This window comes from Typopeltis vanoorti, chromosome 23 (genome assembly GCF_054136105.1).
Source record: "Typopeltis vanoorti isolate ZY-2024b chromosome 23, IOZ_Tvanoo_1.0, whole genome shotgun sequence".
In the NCBI taxonomy this organism is placed as follows: domain Eukaryota; kingdom Metazoa; phylum Arthropoda; class Arachnida; order Uropygi; family Thelyphonidae; genus Typopeltis; species Typopeltis vanoorti.
The window spans coordinates 2,098,172-2,113,387 of record NC_143571.1 but is presented as its reverse complement, the minus strand read 5'-3'; the positions used below and the strand labels follow the sequence as shown (position 1 = coordinate 2,113,387).

The window sequence follows — 15,216 nt, the reverse complement described above, 5'->3', positions numbered from 1 at the left end:
ATCTTTATAAGTAATCTTGGTTTTTAGTCATTAAATCTATGTTTTTAAAATATATATATATATACTGGTTAAAAAAAATATTTTTTTAAAATTGTAGGTAGTTGCTAATGCCGTTGCAGCTTTGTCCGAAATTAATGAGACTTCTAGCAGTGGTCAGACCCTGATTGAACTGAATCCACAAACCATCAATAAGCTTTTGACTGCTTTAAATGAATGCACAGAATGGGGTCAGGTGTTTATATTGGATTCTCTAGCTAATTATGCTCCAAAAGATGAACGAGAAGCACAAAGGTAATTGTTTTTTTACATAACTTTACATAACTTTATACTGATCATATAAAAATTTTGAATTAAAAACACGATTTCCAGTTTATTATTCAGGTGTCTTCTAACTTTTTATATACTTTGAAACAAAACAACGATGGAGATATATTCATAAATAATACCAGTGCATGATTTTTAGAAAGTTTGTTTCATGCCTGTTTAATGATGCACCGAGATGTTTGCCTCTTAAATTAATTAAAATATTTCTGCTCCTTTTACAATGAACACCAAGTTAGTGGAAGAGCATTTTTCTAATAAACTTTCTTTTTGTAAGTAGCCAGACCAGCCAAAAACAGATCAAATTGATAGTTATACTATACTGAAATAAGTATTGGACAGCGTTATATCAGAGAAATTCAAACTACACACTTCAGTAGCATTTTTCCCTCTTTTGATCATGATTGGACTTTCCACTTATCTAGGCATACTGTTCACCAGTTTGCCCATACAAGCTAGGTATTTTTGGACCATTCTACACCTACACGTGATGTTCCAAAAGGTGTTCTGTTTGGTTGAAATTGGGACTCTGTGCAACCGGTGATATTTTTTCAGGTTATTCTTTTCAAACCATGTCACAGTGTAATATGGCACATTGTTATGGTGAAGGAGATATTAATTTATTTCATGAAACCCCTACAATTTATGAGGTGCATATCCTTCAGCATTGATCCTTCCAAATATAACCAAAAGTCTATATCAGAAAAAAACATCTCTATACCATTACACCTTTGCCACCAAACTTCAGAACTGGGATGATGCATACAGACATAAGGCTTTCCCTACATGTTTGTCACATCTACTCTTTCCCATCCTACTGGAAAAGGATGTAGCATGATTTTGCTCCATATCACTGACTTAAAATGTTTTAAATAGTGATCATAATGTTCTTTAGGTAGTGTTGTACTTGTTACTGTTGATTGCCATAGCTGATGTTTGAGTTATTTACATACTAAGTAAGCCAAAGAGCAGGTGGAGTAGAACTTGAGGATGAAGAACTTGGATGTGGTTACAGCCCAAGACAAGAGGATGTGGAGGACATTCACTAAAATAGTGACCCAACTTAAGTGGAACAAATTGCAGAAGAACCACCACCAGAACAAATGGATAACCCACTGATAATGTATCCTTTCAAAGTCTGTAAGGTCTTCTCCAAACCATTGACATATATATATATATATTTACACATGCACACATTCACATCAGTACACTCCACTCTAGGGTATATCTCTTCTTATATATCAGGATGTTTCATTCTAAAACAGTGGCCATTACAGTATTTATTGTGTATTGCTATAGAACAGTTCCATTTATACCATACAGTTTGTTTTTGTTTTCCTTGATACCTTACATCATGCATATCACACAAGAAAGCTAAATCAGAAAGAAAAATCTAATGTAGAAAATAATTAGAAGAAAACCTTTTTTTTTGGACATATCTGCAGAATGGTTGACAGCAGAAAGATCAAAAAGAGGTGGGTAGATAATATAAAGGAGTGATAGAATATATAATAGAATGTAGAGAAAAGTCTGATTGATTGTTATTGTTCATAGCGATATTTTTGTGCTTGTTCAGGACACAAGAGCATACAGAAGATTTGAAATAGTAAGGGATTACCATTTAGTTTTATGTTGATAAAAATGAATATATTGTGAAAAAAATATCTAAGAAAGTTTTAAAAAGTAATCAAAGTTGAGCAGCTTTCAGAGGTGAACTGTAGGCTCATATGTACAAATATAATCAGAGAAATAATAAAGGAGCTCAAAAACAATAACTGAACCTTGCGTTCTGTCACATACTCTGAAGAAAACATTGAATTGATTCAGTCAGAGAGAGGTATTTGGTGAAGTTATCTCCAGCTATAGAAAAATAAATTGGAATTTCATGGTGACCTCAGAAAGTTAGAGAGACGGTCATGAAAAAGAAGAAAGCATAACAGAAGTTCTTGTCAAATAAGTGGGCATTTGCCACAAGAGAACAAAGAAAAATGTAAGTAAACAAAGGTTATTAGAAGAATTTGCTAAGAATATAGAAGAGATCAAGAACGTGGCCAAATGTCCTGAAGCTATGGAAAATGCTTAAAAATGGAGATAGGAGTACTGAAAGAGGAATCGGAGATGATAAAGGTAACATGAAAATTAAAGACAAAGATATTCTAGATGTCTTTAGTAATTCCTTAGTTGGCTAAGTGTCCTTAGGTGGCTAAGTCAGTATATCTGATTTCCAACCAACAGTCTATTTCGAATTCTGCCATGGACATGGATGTATGTGATTGTTTTTAGGTCGTAGATGAATTTCATCGCTCAGTGTGAGATCACTTCCCTGCTTATTAGAAGCCTGAAATGGTTTGAAAAAAGTTTGAAGTTTGGTCACTAGAGTTGGGTTTCTGGACCAGGTACAACAAAAATGAATAATAAAAACAAACAAACATAAATTGAAAGAAAAAGAATTAATTGTACAAGGGTGATTCCATACATTTTGCCTGACTAACTTTTAGAGGTGATAAAAAGAAAGCAACTGTGTCACTTTTCAACATAATCTCCCTTTACTTCACACTTTTCACATCTTTGAATTAACATTTCTATGCCCTTGGAAAAAAAAAAGGGTATATATTTTTGTCTGCAAAATGACCTAAAACTGCATCTTTCACCTCATTGTCATCTGTAATTTTTTTGCTCAAAAGTCTTTCTTCAGTTTTGAGAAGAGGTAGTAGTCACTGGGTGCTAGATCTATGCTGTTGGTTGGGTGTTCAATCTCCTGGAAGCCACAGTCCTTCACTGCAGCCTTCACAACAATAGCCATATGGACTGAAGCATTGTCATGAAACAGATGAACACCATGACTCAACATTCCTTGTCTCCTCCTTTATGGCATCACACTTTGTGCTGGAGTAATCCATAATATTCTGCATTCATGGTGTATTCATTTCCTTGAAATCAATCAAGAGAATTGCCTGGCAATCCCAAAAGATTGTTGTCATGATCTTCTTGGTGGACTGAGTGACCTTGACATTTCTTGACAGTGCTTCACCTGATTTGCACTACTCCATGGATTAATGGATTCCAGCACTTCTCTCTGATTCCTTTGGCAGAGCTCTAAAAAACTTGTGGGAACAGGTCATGCAGTGCTGCCTCTGAATTGAAGAGAGAAGTCAGGGCACCCACCTTGCACTGACCTTCGTCATGTGAAGCTTTTTGTGAATGATGTGAAAGGCAGTTATTATAGAAAGGCCAAATCTTGCTGATATTTCTTTGAGCTTCAGCTGTCTGTCATTGAGCAGATTCTCCTCAACAAGAGAAACATTTTCCTCAATCATCACTTACACAGGGTTACCATCACGAGGATCTTCTTTGATGCTCTCTCTTCCTAGGCAAAACTGTTTAGTCCTTTATAAAGGAGAAGGTTCATCATAAACACCATCCAATCATTTGATAGCACTTGGAGAAAGCCCTTCTTTGGTGAAACACTTTACCACAGTGCAGTACTCAATTTTTAGCATTACAGCCACTATAGCATGCCACGTATTAGTCAAATGACTGTCTCCAACTGAATGATGCAGGTAGAGAGTCGAAACTGATACACTAACCTCCCCATAGATGGTGCTATCTGTCATGCACATTGTTTTTAAAATTGGCATGAATTTTGTATGTCAGGCTGGAAACTTTTGGAACCTACCTTGTACTAATATACTATAGGTTTGCCTAATATATATATATACACACATACATACGAGGGTGGTGTGAAAAGTTCTCGGCCTAACAATGAAAAAACGAATTTATAATTTCAAAATTATTTTTATTTTTCAACATAATCTCCCCTAAGACTAATACATTTATTCCAGCGATGCTCCAGGGCCATTATCCCATCCCTGTAGTGGTTTTCAGTAAGATCTGCAAAATACTCCTCTACAGCTGCATTCATCTCTTGATGCGAAAAAAAACGGTGACCAGCGAGGAAGAGTTTTAATTTTGGGAAGAGATAGAAGTCAGAGGGAGCCAAATCTTGGGAATAGGATTGATGTTCCAGCAATTCATAGTGCAGATCTCTTAATTTTCCCATTGCCAAAACACCTTTGTGGGCAGGTGCATTGATCTGATGAAAGATGATTTTTTCCTTCTGCTAACCAGACTAGATGAATTTTTTCATCTAGTCTGGTTAAAAGATTGGAATAATATTTCCCGGTTATTGTTTTACCCTTTTCAAGATAATTAATAAACAAAATGCCTTTAGCATCCAAAACATCGATGCCATGACCTTTCTTGCTGATGGAACTGACTTTGTCTTCTTTGGCGTTGAACAACCAGCTTCTGTTCACTGTTTTGACTGCTGTTTGGATTCTGGTGTGTAATGGTGAATCCAAGTCTCATCCATAGTGATAAATCGACACACCAAATCAGTTTTATTCTTGTTAAAACTCTCCAAGCACTGTTCAGAGATTTTCATGTGAGTGAGTCTTTGATCTGCTGTGAGCAAGCATGGCACCCATCTTGCACAAAGCTTTTTCATTTGCAATTCTTCATGCAAAATATATCCTACATGTTCTTTTGAAATGCCTATAGTCTCAGCAATTTCATGCACTTTGACTCACCAGTCATCCATTACCATATCATGCATTTGATCAATGATTTCTGGTGATGTTACACTTTTTGGATGTCCTTCACGTGTATCATCTTCAAGGCTGGTACAGCCACGTTTAAACTTGGCAGCCCTTTTCTTAATTGTCGAAAATGAAGGAGAAGACTTCCCATAAACTTCTATGAACTTCGAATTAATTTCTTTTAGCATTAAACCTTCTTTTACAAAGAATTTTATAACTGTACAATACTCAATTTTATCCATTTCAAGGGATACAGACAACCCTTTTGCTTTATTATATACTTGATAGAATGACTTGCAATTTCACATGGATGCTTATGACAAACGTACCAACTTAAAAAAAAAAAAAAATCTTGCCGATGTGTTGTCATCTATGGTCGAGGCAGAGAACTTTTCAGACCACCCTTGTATATGGACTTACTAAGCTTTGAACTCTCTTGGGCTGATTTCAAGATACTCTCTTTGTATGTCTTGCATTGCACACATAGGTCTCATAGATCTATGAGAGCTTTATTCTAATCAGTTTAATCTTTGATTTCCCGAATCCCAGAGCTGGATAGCACAAGATATTGTTGGGGGAATCTTCTGGTTCTACATGTGAGATCAGTGTGTAGTACTGAAAACAGTACAAAATTAGAAAGAAAAAAAATAGTATAAAATCTCCAATAAGTGGGGCTGTAAATCCCACACTGGGTAATAAAATTCATCTTTATTTTGTTTCTGCATTTTCTCAATAGTTTGTCGTAAAGTGAAAATATGACTCAAACAATCCCCTTGTTTAGGCCTGAACCCAGCTTATTCTTACCCAGTTTTCCCTTTCACAATTTTTTTAGCCTTTTCTCAGTTGGGGGGAAAAAATAGAATAGAATAAGCAAAGCTGGTGTAGTGGAGACCAGTTAAATGAATTTAAATGAAATAAGAAAGAAATTCACCAAGGCAGTGTTCAAACCAATTTGATCTTATGGATCTGAGTTGGATCAGAAATAAGTTCATTAAAGATAGAGATCACAAATGTGAGAGTTGTGAAAAAAAATTATGGGGGATGAATAGAATCATATTTAAAATTATGATATTATGAAAGAATTTGACATTGTTAGCATTCAAAATTATTTGAGCACATCTAAGGTAGTATGATCACTTAAACAGTGTGGGAGAGGAAATGTTTAGCAGAACAACTGTTTGATGCTAGGATGGCTGGAAAGATCTATGTAGATTGATGCAGTCATATGTGCCCTAGAAGATAAAAATAACATTTCTCAATTACTTAAATTAAGGGAATATTAAATCCCGCATAGTTTTAAAACCGAATAAGAAACTCAAAGATCGGAATCAGAGAGTTTCTTGCCGATTATAGTAAACTATAAAGTATCGGCGACACTAGCGTTAGCCAATGCAAGTGATCCTAGTACGTAGTACAATACCGGGCAACTCGTTGCAAAGGTGGAGGTAGTTCAGATCGCTATTCTTAGGTATTTTCCATAATGTAAAAACACATTTCCTAGGAAATGTATGCTGTTATTACATTATGGAGGGAGGTCACTACCCAGACCGGTTTCAGCCTTTTTTGAGGCTTCATCAGTGAGTAGCTAGACCTAATACCAAAGTGTATAGCGAAAAGAACTTATGTACTCTGCGAACGAGTTTTCCAAACAGGTGCAACCATTAAGTTACTTAAGTATAAAGAGCTAATAAGCTTCATTTCGGCAATGAAAACATTACTTAAATTAAGGGGATATTAAATCCCGCATATCGCCCCTAATAATAATAATATCTATATTTTTCTATATGAAGTCCTTTTTTGTTCTATTCACAAGGAAATAATGTTCACATTCAGGTACTAACCATATAGCATAAAACTTCATAAGTCTGCTTATCTGTTGACTAAAGTCACATTTTTTTTTCTCCCATTCATAGTGAATTTTGTGTCAATATTATTTTACCATGGTAGCAACTTTATATTCAAATCTTAATCTTTGAGTTATACTCAAAGATTAACTCTCTTTAAATTAAAAACTTGCTATTTCCAATTTTGAAAGATGTGATTCTAGCTGACCTTTAAGAGGATTATTGAAAAGATCTATCTATGATTGAAAAAGTTTTCTTTAATCGAGTCATGAAATTGAGAACTTAGTTATCTGTGTGCACAGTACATTTTAAATTGTTGTAATTTTCTTCTGAAATTTTGAAACTTTTTTTTATTTTAAGCGGAGGCAATTTATTACTTCCAGTGCCAATTAATTTTTTATTTGTTTATTTTTGTTGTCGTGATTATCACCTAGCCATGATATTTCTTCACCACCCAACTAGGGTCTGAAAATATTAATTTTATAGTCCTCACTATATTCATTTCAAGAAGGTTTGAACAAGAAGTCATTATATTTGAGCTCTCTTCTGTGTGCAGATTTAGATGTAATTTTTTTTTTTTTTTGTGGGTGTGTATATGTGTATATATATAATTTATTTATTTTTCTTGTTAGCATTTGCCTATGGAAATGCTATTTTATTTATTTTACTTATGTATAATTCTTTGTGCATTTATATGGATTTATTTTTTCTTATTAGCATTTGTGAAAGGGTAACTCCTCGACTTGCTCATGCTAATGCTGCCGTTGTGTTATCAGCAGTAAAGGTATTTTAATCTATTAATAAAATTTGCATGAATGGTTTCACTATCAATTAATAACTTTTATTATTGCTGTAGCATATCATATTCTTGAATAATATGTATTACTTTCTTGAAAATTTATGCTTTATTGAAAACTGCATTATTCAAGGCTTAATTTCATAATTCAAAATGGAAGTTGGGTGTACTGGAAAACTGCCTAGTAATTGTTAGGAAAGCTAAGAATAGAAATGAAATATGAAGGGGAAAAAAGATGTGGGGAAAAAAAAAGCTATGGCAATGTACAGTGATTCTGTGAATTAGGGATTTGCTGGATTTGTGAATAATGAAAGCATGTTTTCAGTCAGTCATGTCACAGAAGAAGATTTGTGACATGACTTATGCCATGTCACAAATAGGCAAGTAGGTAGATATAATTGTATTAGTTTCAGCAAACAATGTGAAAGGAGGTTATGTATGGCATAAGAGAAAATATGAAAAAGATTAGTAAAAGAAGCAGGATTGTGAGCAATAGGCTGAGTTATGATATGAATGAGTTAAGATATACAGTGATTTGCTAATAATTTAATGCATAGACTGTGCAGGAGAAATGATGTGCTATACATTGATGTGCAGAGTGTTTTGGATGGCAGAAAGCATTTATACTTTCAGAATGGACTACAGGTTTCTAGAATTGCTAGTAGGTGTTTGGAGAAGTTGTTCAGTGAAAGTGACTGTAAGAAGACCGGTTAATTGGTTTTAACAGGATGGCTGCATGAAAGCTTGGGCACGTGCAATAAGATGAGAGATTCAGGTTATGTTATGACAGAGTTGAGTGAGGAGGGAAGAGTGAGAGAGAATGATAGCATGGAATGGATGATCCTGAAAAATGATGGGACTTGCTTTGTCTGACGGGTAATGATTGCAGCAGTAGAGTAAGGAAGATGGTTGATGGATAAATTCAAGTGCTTATTTAAACTAATCAGGTTTTAAAAGCCTGTATATAATCCCTGAGGATAAATATCAGGAATTAGTATGAGGTTACAACTTTGTTTGTCATTGGACCAGTCTTCTTTCAGTACATTCTCCATTCAGAGCCTGTGACCAGCTCATTTACTGCTCAAAATTGTTTATCACAATATGATAAACAATTTTGTTGTGTCACGGCTACAGCAGTGCCTGGGCATGGATTCAGTCATTTTAACGTAGGATGGGGCCCTTCCATGCATTGGTTGGTCTTTGAGAACAATTCATGGAAGCCAGAGTAATCAGCCATGCATTTCCAACTGCATGGCCATTCCATTCACCTGATCTGACCCCTGTGACTTCTAGCACTGGGATTTCTCAAAGACAGGGTTTATCAAGATCATCCTGATAATTTGCCAGTACTGAAAGACAGCATAACACAGCACAACCAGCTGCTTTCTATCATTGAACATGCTCTGCAAAGGATGCAGTTTGTGGCATACCAGGAAGGCCAGCACATTGAACACTACAGTCCATGAATGTTATTTATGCTTGTGTTGCTTTTCTCCTTCTTACATACACAGAAAAATTACGACTTCTACATTTAGTATACCGTACATTACCACATGTTGTTGAATTTTGGAACAATTTATTTTTCTTCTCAGATATGGTTTCCACATGTTGCTCAATGTGTTCCTGCAAAGTTTTGCAGCATTTGGATCACTGGGTGGTGTCCATAAGGCCTTAAACAGAGATACATTAATTTTAATCAATCTGTATTTTATATCATTTCTATATAATATTTATATGTTCTTTCTGCTATGCTGTTATACTATTGAAGTTTAAAATGAAAATCTTGCTTGGCCTTTCCAGACTAATACTTTACTAATGCTTAATTTTACTGTGTGAATTTCAGTGTCTTAGCAATTTTAGAAGCTTGTCTAGTACTTTTAATTAAGTTGGCTGGTTAATTGTAAACTTGATAATTGATAATAGCATAAGATAAAAGCAACAAAAAAAAAAAAAATCGTGACTTTATTCATTTTTGCTGTGTGCTTACCAGAACTAGTTATCTAGTATTCACAATTTATTAAAATTTGCACAACAGTAAAAATAATGTATATATCATTTCTCAACTTATTCTCAACTCAACTGATTTTGAATACACTTGGCTCCTTAACATGAATTTTTTTGTCTCCATTTTTTTTTTTTTTTTACCAAGCTGGATAGGAAGCTACATATATGTTGACTTTTATGCTCTTGCTTGTTTAGATTGTTTCTGTAATATTACAGAATGATATTGTGAGGAAGATGTCACGTTTTTCATGATATTCTATAAAATTCAGTTACTAATCACCAAATCATTTTATCTATGTCCCTGTAAGTCACTTGAGAATCCAAAAATTTTATGGAAGTGAAATGAGGTCTAAGTCACAGGCTAATGTGAGAATTGAATGTTTCAGTTTTTTTAATTTATGGTAATCTTGTATATGAGAAGTAATATAACCTATGGTACATTATTACCATGGATAACAAGAAAGCTGAGAAGAAATTTGCAAACATTGGATTTTAAGACTTTGTATACTATAAACATAGAATAAAGAATGAGGACTTGTTCATTCATTCATTCCTTGTATTACTGTGTTTTGGAAAGAAATAAACTTGTTCTGTGAAGTTGGAGTTGAACTCTGAAGGAATGTTGAATTGCTGCTGCATAATGCTTTGATAAAAACGGTGGTGCTGCAGGCCAGCTACTAGATAGTGCACGGGCCTGAACCTGTTCAGTAATGAGTCAGGAGGCTTCCTAGTCAACTGGAACATAATTCTACTGCCACATACTCTCCCAAGTTGTGTCTGGAGAAGGGAGTCCAAGTAGTGGTATCCAAGAGGCACTGTTGAGGCCATGTTATGGCAAGGAGACTGGTTGCTCTGTATGAATATTATGTCTGAAAGTCTGTCTCCTCTCACTGCACATCACCACTTCTTCCATCTAACCATGAATGAATATGATGAATCATATAAACATTGATAAAAAAAAAAATCCTTAAAAAACTATTCCTAACAAAAAAAGACAGAATTCTCAGTAATACAAAATCTCTACAACTCATGTTAATATTTGCTTTATTAACATCTGCAACATTAACACTAACATAAATGACATTCAGCACCACTTGTGCAAAGTCATCCGGACCACACATCTTACTCTTGACAGAAACCCAAATTGTAACTACATCCTCTGTTGTTCCTCTTCAATACCCAAATTATACACTTCATGATTCTTTTCACCACAAAGATGGCACCTGTGCCTTTGTCGGGTCTGACATTGCTTGGCAGTGAATGGCTAGCTTATAACCCTCTGCTTTTGAACTCCTCTTGCTCAAGGTTTCCTTGAGTAATAACATTCATATTAACCACTCAGATCTCTTCACCATCCTCTCTGTGAAGCTTGAGCATCTGCAATCATTCCTCTCCAGTGAGGTCATCTTCCTAGGTGATCACAGTTCCATCTGGCTTCCATTTTCCAACATTACCATCCAAAGTGGACACGATGCAGAAGTCTTTGCTATCAGCAGTAAACTAATGCAAATTGTACATCTACCTACTCAAATTCCTGATAATCCTCTTTGCTCTTACAATACTCTTGATGTTTTTAACCAGTTCTTCTAGATACACCGTAGAGTTTACCTTTCTTCTCAGTAAGTCAGACTACAATTCTGCACAAGGCTTTGCTTTCACAGAACATCTTTCCTCCAACAACTCCTGACCTCATGTCATTTGGCACTACAAAAGTGGCATCCAGGGTGGGATGACCTTTGGAATTTCTGTTTCTCTTTTCCTTGGTCTGATTATTGCTTCCACCTCTGACCCAAACAGCTATTACAAGCAAGTCACAGAAATTGTCCTCACCAGCATGAAGGCTTTTATTCTCCATTCTATCCCAAATCTCATCAACTTTTCAATCCCTGGTTCATCAGAATGTGTAACAAAGAAGTTGAAGAAAAAAAAAATTCAGGTTACTGCAGGTGGCTTGCATCGAAAATCTTAGTATCACACTCAACCTATGGTAAAGCATGCAACGAATGCAAAACATCATCAGCCAAGATCTAAAGGACAGCACCTTCCTAGTATCCCCTTTTCAGTGAAACTGGAAACACATTGAACATCCTTCTTATCTTTTTCTTTTATCCCATCTACCTCTGTCCTCTGGAACAACTTTCCTCCTGAAGTATTCTCAATCAACTACAACTTGCAACTCCTCTCAAAAAAAAAAAAAAGTCAATAAACCTCTTTTTTCTCAATCTTCACTTGCATCCCACACATGCAATGATGTACTTATAGGTTCTTTGACCTCTTTTGTATGGGAACATTATTTAAAAAAAAAATAATAATAAGATATTTTAGAAAATAAATTATCAGTGTCAATTTTGATGAACACCAATCATGGAAATTACTAGAAAATACAGACTGCAGAAATTGAACATTTGCATAAAAGATAGATACTTTCATGGACAGTGCTCTGCTGAATTGGCCACTATTATTCCTCCACTCTACTCCAAAATCACTAAAACAAGAGCCACTGCTAACCAACATACTTTTACAGTCCATCTTAAAATTTGCTGAACCAACTTCACTGCTCTTTTATTCCATCTACTTCTATCCTTTGGAACAGTCTCCCACACTCTGCCTTCTCCAAAGATTACAACCCTCAGATATTCAAGCAGAATGTGAGCGGACTCCTCCTTTCTTCTATTCATCTTGCCCACACATAGCATTAGTGTGCTATTGGTCTTGTGGCCTTTCATGTGTGGACCAGAGAGATGTATTATTAATCAGTCTGATTGCTCTCTTCTGTATCAAGACATGTAACATTTGCATAAAGTAAGAAGTGTGTTGAATATTTCCAATATTGATATCACTGCTGATAGGAATGAAGGATGAGCATGAGACAACATAAGTATGATTACATGGAAGTTATGGATCATTATAGGAATTATGAGGTGGTAGTAATGAATGAGACATTGTGCTTATCATATATAATATGAGACATTGTACATCAGTTTTTCACAGGACAAAACATGGCATTAAACATTTGCGAAATGTCTGGTAAGTGATATTATTAGCATCATCAGAGACTTTCAGGGAATCAAGGAATCAACAAGGGATGCTGTAGATCACCCCATACCAGATATAATACCTTCTCTTAAGCTCATTCACATTAGATGCACTCACCACTTCATTAAGCAAACTGTTCACTCATTGCTCATTGCTCTGTGAGAAAAAATTCTAGTTTTCATCCTTTCTTAACTGCACACAAACTTTCCTTCCATATAACAAAAAATTTCATCAGTTGATAACTTATAACACCCTTTCAGAAGTTTATAGACCTATTGTATTAGGTCTATAAACTTCCCCCCTCTTTCTCCTGTTTACCAGTGCCTGCAATTCACATATTTTTAGTCTGTTCTTTTAATCTACATTCTGTAATCTCAATATCATCTTTATTACTCTTGTTTGCACCATTTTCACAGCCTATATATCCCCCCAAACCCAGGAGACCAAATGGCATACAAATGGCAGTGAAAAAGAGAAGAGAGATGAGTGTAGAAAATTGAATGTACTGTATATTGTGAAGTACATTCAATTTTCTACACTCATCTTTGAAGAAAATGAGAGAGACTATTGCTTGGTGATTCCATGATGTTTATATATATATATATGTGTAGGTGTGTGTGTGTGTGTGTGTGTGTGTGTGTTAATGACACCATTAGAATACAGCACAGGAAACTGGAAACAGTTGATTTTTTTGGTGTATGTACAATTGCTGGTAGAATGCAATGATGGTAAGTGTTGCAGTATATGTGACACCATTAGAACACAATGAAGGAAAGTGAAAAATCTTGAAGGAAAGTGAAAAATCTGATTATTTTGACACAAATGATTTGAAAAGTGAAGTACAGAATGGGAGAAGAATAGAATGGCAAAAAATAAGAGTGAGATTAAGATTATAAGTTCATTTGCCATGGTATGACAGAGTGAATCAAAGGAGGACAGTGAAAGGCCATTGCATAAATTGCAGGATATGAGATTGGATCATAAACTACTAGCTTTGATAAGAAAATGGCTGACCGACAGATATCAAAAAAAGAGGTGTATGGGAATCCTTTCTTTCATGCTTAAATGGTGATCAGAATACATTATGGAAAATTATGGAGACAACTACCGTGTTAGAGCAAAACTTTAGTTTAATATAAACCAAAATGAACACTCGATGTTTCGACCTTCATATGAAGGTCATCATCTGGAACATACACATATATACAAAAGAAACAAGCTGCACTACAATCTACATAGTTTGCTAAAGTTACTGACAAAAACTGTGTTTTATTTTTTTTTATATATATATATATATATATATATATAAACATATTGCTCTCCAGCCCAATTTAATTTGTAACTGATAGATAATAATAATAATAGGACTCTAGCTTTGATGTAGTAAAATTTTTTTTTTCACCAGAGGTCAGGCCAATAATTGTTGTAACGGTTGGTCTGTAGTGTAGCTTGTTTCTCTGTATATATGTGTATGCTCCAGATGATGACCTCAATATGAAGGTCGAAACGTCGAGTGTTCATTTTGGTTTATATTAAACTAAAGTTTTGCTCTAACACGGTAGTTGTCTCCATAATTTTCCATAATGATATATGGGGAAGTGCGAGTCTGCAGTATTTAAGGCAACCAGTAATTACCTCAGAGATCAGTCATTGGATCGTTGTTCATTCTGTACCCTAATGATATTAGGAAGGACCTAATAAGAGAGAGAGAAAGAGAGAGATTCAACTGTTTGCTGATGATGTATAGATAGGCAGGGGAATTAGGGATGGTATTGATATTATTACATGATACCTCTAGGGAGTCCGAAGACTCATCGAGGGAGGGCACCTACTCTACAACTCTGTCTCCACCACTCAGTCCACCAACTACAACGAATTGCAACTACTATCATCATGTACACAAACGGCATCTACCATCCACCACTACTAGTATTTTAACAGACAATCACAAACATCCATGCCCACAGCCTTTTGACTGGAGAGTGAATCTGCTAACCACTTGGCCAACCAGGCCAGTGAATATACAGCTCTTTCAGAATGATTTGAATAGGTTGGAAGTGTAGGCAAATGATAATGGCTGCTGTCAGTTCATTGGTAGTAAGTGTAAAGTTATTTGTTTTAGTGTGATAATTGTTTCAACAGCATATTATATTGGTGAGATTATGCTTGGAGAAACTGACGAGATTAGAGATTCTTGGAGTTATGGTGTATAGGAAGTTGAAGTTGAAAGGGTCACAGGAAAAATTGCAAATACAACTCAGAGGATAATTGTGATACTGAAATGAACATTAACATGTAAGGATAAAACAAGTCATAATGCTTATTTACAAGACCTTGATACTACCACATCAAGTACCTGGACTGTGTGCAGATTGTTTCCTAGCATCTGAGAGGATAAAGAGTGGAAAAAGTGCAAATAACAGTTACAAAGATGATATTGGGATTATGGAATGCAAATTGTAATGATAGATGTCAGGAGTGATATGATAGAGGCTTCTAAACTTCTGAAAGGGTGTTGTAGGATATCAACTGATGAAAAATTTTCGTTATGTGGAAATGAAGAGAGGACAAGGGGACATCCATGGAAGTTAAGTTTGACACTGATTAAGAAAGGGGT

At 35.2% G+C, this 15,216-nt stretch overlaps 1 protein-coding gene across 1 annotated transcript in view; it reads left to right on the top strand.

Annotated features, from left to right (window-relative positions):
- The window catches only part of LOC150093572 (AP-1 complex subunit beta-1-like), a 287,854-nt gene that overhangs the window by 97,440 nt on the left and 175,198 nt on the right, over positions 1-15,216 (top strand). Inside the window, exons 6-7 of the mRNA XM_090413097.1 lie at positions 98-291; positions 7,481-7,547. Of these exons, the coding sequence (XP_090269223.1) occupies positions 98-291; positions 7,481-7,547 (261 nt within the window). The remainder of the gene's footprint in view (positions 1-97; positions 292-7,480; positions 7,548-15,216) is intronic.